Consider the following 9444-nt stretch of genomic DNA (forward strand, 5'->3'; position numbering starts at 1 on the left):
CTCCTTTCACGCTCTGACTCGCTCTCGCCTCAGGCTCCTCCCGACGACGACCAGGACTCGTCGGACAGAGAGGAGGGCGAGGTGGACGGCGAGGGCCCGTGCGAGGTGCCCACCGTGCGGCTCGCCACGGCCACGCTCAAGTCGCACCAGGGCGTGGTCATAGCGGCGGACTGGCTGGTGGGCGGGAAGCAGGTGGTCACGGCGTCCTGGGACCGAGCGGCAAATCTGTACGAGGTGGAGACGTCCGAGCTGGTGCACTCGCTCACAGGTGAAGGCTTTACGCACCAGACTCACCACATAATAACAACAACAACAACAACAACAACAACTATACTAATAATCCCTGTGAATACTTATGAACATGTGCGGTTTAAAAAAATACATTTATTTTACATTTAAAGGATTTTTTGGGCTGTATGCTTGAAATGAAGATGAGACTATTACTATTATATTACTATTTATTTATTTTTTTAAACATATACCAATGTATTATTTTTTAAACATAGATCAACAAATATAGTATTTTTTTAAACATAGAATAACAAATGTAGTATTTTTTTAAACAGAACAACAAATGTAGTATTTTTTTAAACAAAGAATAACAAATGTTGTTCTAGGTTTAAGAAAATACTACAAGTATTTTTTTTAAACATAGAACAACAAATTTATTTTTTTTAAACATAGAACAACAGTCAAATGTAAACAAAACAAACACACACAAAAAAGGAAAGAAAACGGGGACCAGAGAGAACACAAAATATGTAAAAAATAGTCAATTTTTTTCCCCATTATTTACTGAATTTGTCCATTTTCAAATTGAGTCCAGATGTGATTTTTTAAATGTTTTTTCCCTCATTATGCACATGTCGGTTATTAATCGTTGTAGCAGTTTGCGTCATCCAAATGTGTAAAGAATTCTAACAACCTTCTTTCATGTTGTAATTATTGGGCATAATTTGTAGAATTATGAGGCAAATAATGAATAAAACATTTTCTGGAATAACAAAATGTGCACTTTATAGTCTGCTTAATATGTCGACACTAGTGATGAGTTATCCGATACTTTATTCCACTAATGCCACTATTTACTTATATTTACTTATTAAACATATTTATGTAAATCATAAATGCCAGATTCTGAGGAAAAAATGTGTCCTTAAAATCTATTTTCACTTCCCTCAACAATGCTTCATCTATTCATGTTTATCTTCAGTCCATTATTAGTCTAACATCTTATTTTATGCGTGCCGTTTGATCATATTTTGCATTTTACTACTATTATTAATTGTCGCACCATCTCATCCTAATTTGTGAATCAGCAAAGAGTGAAAATTACCATACTTATGTTAAAAAACGCACCTTGAAAAAACGTTAAAAAGCTGTCGAAAAGGTCAGCGTTTTTCATTTCTCGCGCTCATTCAGCCGGTTGATTTGAGAGCGCCTCTATTCTCCACGGGATAATGAATCGCGTGGTGGAACGTGATCGAGTTTCCCATGTGTAACGCGATCGTCTGTCTGACCCCCGTGTCCAGGCCACGACCAGGAGCTGACCCACTGCTGCACTCACCCCACGCAGAGGCTGGTGGTCACGTCGTCCCGGGACACCACCTTCAGACTGTGGGACTTCAGGGACCCCTCCATCCACTCCGTCAACGTGTTCCAGGGACACACCGAGTAAGAGGCATCTTTTTACCTACATCTGTTCTATTGTTTATTGTAAAAAAACACTTAAAAAAACAGCTGATTAAAACAAAAAAGTTATGCTGTTCTAATATTCTAATAAATATTTCTTAATTTTTCAAATATAAAAACAAACTCATTGCAATAGAACATGACCAGACAAAAATCCAAACCAGTAGACAAAATGAAAGCACATAAATCCAAAACAATCATTTACTTGTACAATTATTGTCTGTAAAATGAATCACTAAAGTGCTACATGTGTCACATTTTGTCGGAATATTTTCTCTAAAGACTGGGCGATCTTGACAGAAACGATGGACTGGATAACGATATTCACACGATATTATGTCAGAATTGTGTTAAAACATGTCTATTCATCAGACAAATGAGAAATATCTGTCAAATGAATCAAAAAAGTACAGAAATATCACCATATGCCTTTTATTACAGCATCACTTTTTCATTTGTAGTTTTAATCAGTTATTTTTGTAGCATTCTTTACTAAATACAACATACTCAATATTCAGATTTTGCTCATTCAAAACAACATTCATGATATTCTAAACATTTCTATATATTTTGCCCACCTCGATTTCCACTCCATGTTGTTGTAGTGTATAGTGTATTCCACTAGATGGTGCTATAACACCTCTTAAGTGTGCACAGTTCCTCTTCGTTCACAGATGTTTTTGCTTCATTCATCTTTTACCTTGTGTGTTCATCCTTTTCTCTGTCATTTCTGCACATTTCAATTTGTTTTATTGTTTTATGCTGAAGCAAAATTATTGTTTTCTTAATGTTAATATGTTCGACATATGTTACGTCACATGTCCATGTCGTGACCAAGTGACGCAATTGAGATTATCATTTGTGATGATTGTTGGCCACTGTCCAGGATGTACCCCGCCCAAGGCCCAAAGTCACTGGGATAGGCTCCAGTCACCCGTGACCCACGGTAGAAAATGAATGAATGAATTTGTGATGATAAAAAAAAAATAATCAGGCTGCACAGTTTGAGAACGCACAGAAATATACACAGATTGATAAACTCCAATTAATTATTCAGACTTTGCCTCTGCCCCCTATTATTATTATTATTATTATTATTATTATTATTACATTGTTATTATGATTATGATTATTATTATGCTTGCCTTTTATTTTTATTATTATTATTATTATTATTATTATTATATTATCATTATTAGTTTATTATTATTATTAGTGTATTATTATTATTATTGTTATTATAGTTGCTGTTATAGTTATGGTCAGCCCAGTCTTTAGCATGATAGTCTGCATGTTTCTATGTTACAGTTGCAGATACTGTCTCACTAAAATGAAACGCTTCTTTAACGTTATCATGTCGTCTTATGATCTGTGCAATATCGACCCTCCAATATTTCATTCCACTTCCATCGAGCGCTGTCAATCACACAAAATCGCTGAATCACGTGACAGTTGAACTCCACATTAAAGCGCCATTCCTCATTTTAATTACCACTCGCTAATTATAAAGTGCATTTTTGGAGCTGCTTCATCCAAGTCATTCCAGCTGTGGAGCGATCAGTCTGGAGATTCTTGCTCTTGCTTTTTGTTCGCTCCTTAGTTCTTTTGACATCCTTCATGACATATTTGTTTACACTGTACACACTCTCTCTCTCTCTGTCCATCTCTTTCTCCCTCCCTCTCTCTCTCTCTTCTGTTTCTCTCTTCTGTCTCTCTCTCTCTCCTGTATCTCTCTCTCTCTTCTGTTTCTCTCTCTTCTGTTTCTCTCTCCTCTCTCTCTCTCTCTCCTGTCTCTCTCTCTCTCTTCTGTTTCTCTCTCTCCTGTCTCTCTCTCTCTTCTGTTTCTCTCTCTCCTGTCTCTCTCTCTCTTCTGTTTCTCTCTCTTCTGTTTCTCTCTCTCTCTCTCTCTCTCTCCTGTCTCTCTCTCTCTCTCTCTCCTGTCTCTCTCTCTCTCTTCTGTTTCTCTCTCTCCTGTCTCTCTCTCTCTTCTGTTTCTCTCTCCTGTTTCTCTCTCTCTCTCTCCTGTCTCTCTCTCTCTCCTGTCTCTCTCTCTCTTCTGTTTCTCTCTCTTCTGTTTCTCTCTCTCTCTCCTGTCTCTCTCTCTCTCCTGTCTCTCTCTCTTCTGTTTCTCTCTCTCTCCTCTCTCTCTCTCTCTCTCTCTCTCCTGTCTCTCTCTCTCTCCTGTTTCTCTCTTCTGTTTCTCTCTCTCCTCTCTCTCTCTCTCTCTCTCTCCTGTCTCTCTCTCTCTCTTCTGTTTCTCTCTCTCCTGTCTCTCTCTCTCTCTCTCTCTCTCTTCTGTTTCTCTCTCTCTCTCTCTCTCTCCTGTCTCTCTCTCTCTCTCTCTCCTGTCTCTCTCTCTCTCTTCTGTTTCTCTCTCTCCTGTCTCTCTCTCTCTTCTGTTTCTCTCTCCTGTTTCTCTCTCTCTCTCTCCTGTCTCTCTCTCTCTCCTGTCTCTCTCTCTCTTCTGTTTCTCTCTCTTCTGTTTCTCTCTCTCTCTCCTGTCTCTCTCTCTCTCTCCTGTCTCTCTCTCTTCTGTTTCTCTCTCTCTCCTCTCTCTCTCTCTCTCTCTCTCCTGTCTCTCTCTCTCTCCTGTTTCTCTCTTCTGTTTCTCTCTCTCCTCTCTCTCTCTCTCTCTCTCTCTCTCTTCTGTTTCTCTCTCTCCTCTCTCTCTCTCTCTCTCTCTCTCCTGTCTCTCTCTCTCTCTTCTGTTTCTCTCTCTCCTCTCTCTCTCTCTCTCTCTCCTGTCTCTCTCTCTCTTCTGTTTCTCTCTCTCCTATCTCTCTCTCCTGTCTCTCTCTCTCTTCTGTTTCTCTCTCTTCTGTTTCTCTCTCTTCTGTCTCTCTCTCTTCTGTCCATCTCTTTCTCCCTCCCTCTATCCCTCTCTCTCCCTCTCTCTCTCCCTCCCTCTATCCCTCTCTTTCTTCTGTCCATCTCTTTCTCCCTCCCTCACACTCTCTGTCCCTCTCTCTCTCCCTCCCTCTATCCCTCTCTCTTCTGTCCATCTCTTTCTCTCTCCCTCTGTCCCTCTCTCCCTCTCTCTTCCTGGCAGCCTTGGGATTGTGAGTGGGGGGATTACGCGCCGCTCATTTCGACCGACCCGAACATGTTTAATTCCTGCAGATCCGGCTCTAATTCTCTCGCATAGACAATGACTGTAATGAGATTAAAGCCGGTGTTCCACAGTGAGTCGCCGCCGCCGCCTCTTCACTTTCTCCCTGCGGCGCTGCTTTTACTCCTCCCAAAAGCCCGTCAGCGTTTATGGCGTCTGTAATGTCCCCTGTGCATCTTCAGGAAATAGAAGATCAACTTTTTCACGTTTAGAGTAGAAATAAACATTCTTACAAACACATTTTTTTCATTTTAGGTACAGTATTATGCATTATTTATATCGTTATTTGCCTTTAAATATGCTTTTGAGCACCGTTACTTTGGCATCCCATGTTTTGGAACTTAAAATACCCCATCTACCAGCAGCAGAGGGAATTGCAATGGGGAAGCACACAGAAGCTAGCTTGTCCTGACACTAATGCGAGCACGCAGATGTAACGAGCACGATTTGACGCAGAAATTCTCTCTTATTCTTGTATTTCTACCTGTGACATGACACATCTGGAGCATTTCAGTGTTTTTCGAGGCTCAGAGAAGATGACTTCTGACCTCTAAACTCTGTGACCGGTTTCTTTCCGACTTTTCCTCAAATATCACGCACACGAGACATGATGTGCAGCTCTGTACGGTGAAACGTCCCTAAAAGCACAGCATGCTCGCTCTGTCCCTCCAAATCTGCTTAAACTGTGAGCAATGACGACGGGCCTCGAGCTAACGCTACGAGCTAACAGGAAGTGACAGGAGACGTGCTCTGAGCTGATTGGCCGTCGTGTCGGGTTCGTCTGTTTAGGAGATGAGAAGAACCTGAGGTGTGATGTACAAAATGTTGAGGGACTTAACGTGACTCGTACTTAGTTATTCTTGTGTATTATCGAGTAAAGTAGCAGTCACTGGGAGAAAAAGGTTGGGAAATTGACTTTTTAATGTTATAATATTCATCAAAAACATACCTGAAGTTGCATTTCGCTTCTTTTACGCAACTTTCACTCATCCTGTTTACGCGGTCGGTCCTCTCCGCTCTGAGCCTCAGAAAACACCTGGTTCCAAATATTCATGTTATTTGACGTCAAAAGTCATGTTTTTGCTGTTTTTAAGTCCATAAATCATCGCCTGACTCTTGAGCGTCGCATTAACTCGTCGGGGCTGATAGAAGTAGCACAAATCCTGACGAGGGAACGCTTCACTGGTAGAAAGTAATGTGTGTTCGTCATGTGTAATTTTAAGTCGTAACAAATGAGATGTCAAAGTAAAGTTGCTCAAAAGCATGTTTAAAGGCCAATAACGGCACAAATCATGCGTAATGCATGTCCTTCAAAGCCTGTGCAATCCCTGTATTACTGGGTTGCCGTGGAAACCCATGACATCACACAAACGTTGCGATATCGGGCCCTCGCGTTGCCGTTGGTCAAGCTCGTCCGTCTCTCTCCGTCGCTCCTTGTTCCTCTTGTCTTTTCACATTGACCTTGTCCGCCGCTCTCTCTCCTCCCCCCCTCTCTCACCCCCATCACCCTTTAATCAATTATCCAGTCTGATTACACCACCCTCCTGTTTCTCCCAGGTGGGCCGTACTCCACAATGTCAGAAGGTCTGTGTTACTCTGCGGCAGTTTCCGCTCTAATCGCCCCAAGTTTAGTCGCGTAATTAGCCCTTAATGCCGTGTCAATTTGAATTAAGGGAGAAGACAGTTTTCAGAGCAGAAAGTGCAGGCGCCCTGGAACAGAAATATGAAAGACTATTAAATGAATGGTTAGCTTTGACCTCGGCGCGGCCGTGTGGAGCGGGACGTCGCAGCTCATTGGACAGAGGGCGAATAAAGCGGCGATTCTGACAGCATTTAAAGGAAGTTTAGACCTGACGCGTGACGCAGCAGAAGGGCTCTTTGTACAGAGACTCGAGAGTTAGCTTCTTTTTCTTTCTCGATTAAAAGGATAGGACTGTGTTTAGTTGTTTACAGTAGAGCTGCACAAGATCGGAACTGTTTGCAATGGTTTTTGTTTGTTAATGTCTGTGATATTGTTTTCTTTTTTGTATTTTTTCGATATTTGACTATATTTTATGACTTAATAATTTCAAATATCCTCATTCCTTAGTCGTTTTAGTCAAACTGTGTCAATAAAAAGCTAACTCGTCATGTAAATTCTCTCTACAGCATAAACTTAGTGTAATTCAGCAGTGTGATTTTGTTTAGTGCTGGGTCTTCTTCGCGCTAAAGTGTTAGAATAAAACTTTATTTGTATTGTTTAGGCAAAACAAAATATCGACCTGTGCTGATGCGTTGAGGAGAATACGCAGTCTGTCTCTTAATTGTGATACTTACAAGTCGTGACGCTTTCTCAACTGGTTCATCTGCACTCATGTCCACTTGTACTCAGACTTATGTATTGTAGCGTGTGTGTTTGACTGTCTGTGGTTGGGTAAGGTGGGCTGTGGGAGTGTTTTCATTGGACTATAAAGTACTTTGTGTTACATTTAGTATATTGTGACGTCCCTAGTCTCGAGTGAACTGAACCTATCGCACGCCGGCGTCGTCTTCTACCCGCCGGCGGCCCTCGAGAGTCGCACCTCATTCATTTAATGCTGTGGTTTCTGCTCGTTCCTCAGCACGGTGACGTCTGCCGTGTTCACCGCGGGAGACAACGTGGTGTCGGGCAGTGACGATCGCACCGTGAAGGTTTGGGACCTGAAGAACATGAGGTCGCCCATCGCCACCATCCGCACCGACTCCGCCGTCAACAGGTGAGAGGACGAGCCACGCCTAACTCTGTACGTTTTTATACAGACACACGTGTGCAAACCGGATTATTATTTATACTGACACGCTAAAACCAGATTATCATGAGATCTTTGGAGATGATGATCATACGTAAACAGCAGATCATGCTTCCTCTGATTGCATCATCATTTTGCTTGTCATTTAAATAATATCAAAGGTAAAAGTTTTTTTTTTGGTGCGTGTGAACATAGCCATTGTATGCTACATAATAGTAAACTTTATTTTGGATAAAAAGCAGATTATCTACAAAAAAACTATTGATAGTTAAAATAAACCATAATGCAACCAACCTATAACGTTTTTATTTTTATTTATTTATTGTAGTCGTAGTTGGTTATTTTTTTATAATTAAATTTAAAAAAGGAAACATCAACTTTTTTTTATTTTTTTTTATTAACTATTATTTTTGTTGCTGTGTTGTTTTTTTCTGTTTTTGTTGTTTTATGTTTTATTTTTTTTAGAATTAAATAAAAAGAATTAAAAAAGGAAACAAATCAACTTCTTAATTTTTTTTATTAACTATTATTTTTGTTGTTCTGTCTTTAAGGGGGAAAAAAGGAAACACATCAACATAAAAATCAAACAGAGATATTGTGATACATTTTCTGTCCATCGCCATGTTTTGTTCTTCCAAATCTAATGCCATAAAAATGTCGTCTCCAGGATCAGCGTTTCCGCCAACAACCGGATCATCGCTCTGCCTCACGACAATCGCCAGGTGCGGCTGTTCGACATGAGCGGCGTTCGGCTCGCCAGACTTCCACGCAGCAACAGGATGGTGAGACGCTCAGGCCTACAGCTTCCTGTTTCAAACCTACTGCTTCCTGTTTCAAACCTACAGCTTCCTGTTTCAAACCTACTGCTTCCTGTTTCAAATCTACTCCTTTCTGTTTCAAACCTAAAGCTTCCGGCTTCAAACCTACAGCTTCAAACCTACAGCTTCCTGTTTCAAACCTACTGCTTCCTCTTTCAAACCTACTCCTTCCTGTTTCAAATCTACTCCTTCCTGTTTCAAATCTACTCCTTCCTGTTTCAAACCTAAAGCTTCCTGCTTCAAACCTACAGCTTCCTGTTTCAAACCTACTCCTTCCTCTTTCAAACCTACTCCTTCCTCTTTCAAACCTACTCCTTCCTGTTTCAAACCTACTCCTTCCTGTTTCAAACCTACTCCTTCCTCTTTCAAACCTACTGCTTCCTCTTTCAAACCTACTCCTTCCTCTTTCAAACCTACTCCTTCCTCTTTCAAACCTACTGCTTCCTCTTTCAAACCTACTGCTTCCTCTTCCAAACCTACAGCGTTCTGTTTCAAACCTACTCCTTCCTGTTTCAAACCTACTCCTTCCTGTTTCAAACCTAAAGCTTCCTGTTTCAAACCTTCAGCTTCCTGTTTCAAACCTTCAGCTTCCTGTTTCAAACCTACTGCTTCCTCTTTCAAACCTACTGCTTCCTGTTTCAAACCTACTGCTTCCTGTTTCAAAATAATGCTACTCTACACTAAAACATTCACTTTGCCGTCTGAAAAATATATTAACGATGAGCCAGAAAGTGAAATAATCCTTTACAAATACATGTTAGTTTCACATACACCTATAAACAGCCAGTTTAGGCATTATTTAGTCCAGTTTTAGCCCCATGTCAGCACCTACATTTAAGAAGATTTGATTGATCTGGTGTTGGTCTCTCTGGTGTCCAGGGTCACAGGCGGATGGTCTGCTGCACCACGTGGAACGAGGAGAACCAGTCGTGTAACTTGTTCACGTGCGGCTTCGACCGACAGGCCATCGGCTGGAACATCAACGTCCCGGCTCTGCTGCAGGAAAAGTGAAGTCCAGAAACAAAACGCCACCAAACAATCGGACTCGGCCACTAAT

At 41.2% G+C, this 9444-nt stretch overlaps 1 protein-coding gene across 1 annotated transcript in view; it reads left to right on the top strand.

Annotated features, from left to right (window-relative positions):
- wdr37 (WD repeat domain 37) overlaps positions 1 to 9444 on the top strand; it is a 30489-nt gene extending 21045 nt beyond the window's left edge. Inside the window, exons 9-13 of the mRNA XM_072450495.1 lie at positions 34 to 268; positions 1533 to 1674; positions 7402 to 7536; positions 8237 to 8351; positions 9267 to 9444. Of these exons, the coding sequence (XP_072306596.1) occupies positions 34 to 268; positions 1533 to 1674; positions 7402 to 7536; positions 8237 to 8351; positions 9267 to 9398 (759 nt within the window). The 3' untranslated portion in view covers positions 9399 to 9444. The remainder of the gene's footprint in view (positions 1 to 33; positions 269 to 1532; positions 1675 to 7401; positions 7537 to 8236; positions 8352 to 9266) is intronic.

The sequence above is a fragment of the Eucyclogobius newberryi genome, unplaced genomic scaffold (genome assembly GCF_026437365.1).
Source record: "Eucyclogobius newberryi isolate DKJ021-1_F unplaced genomic scaffold, fEucNew1.0.hap1 SCAF_18, whole genome shotgun sequence".
NCBI lineage: Eukaryota > Metazoa > Chordata > Actinopteri > Gobiiformes > Gobiidae > Eucyclogobius > Eucyclogobius newberryi.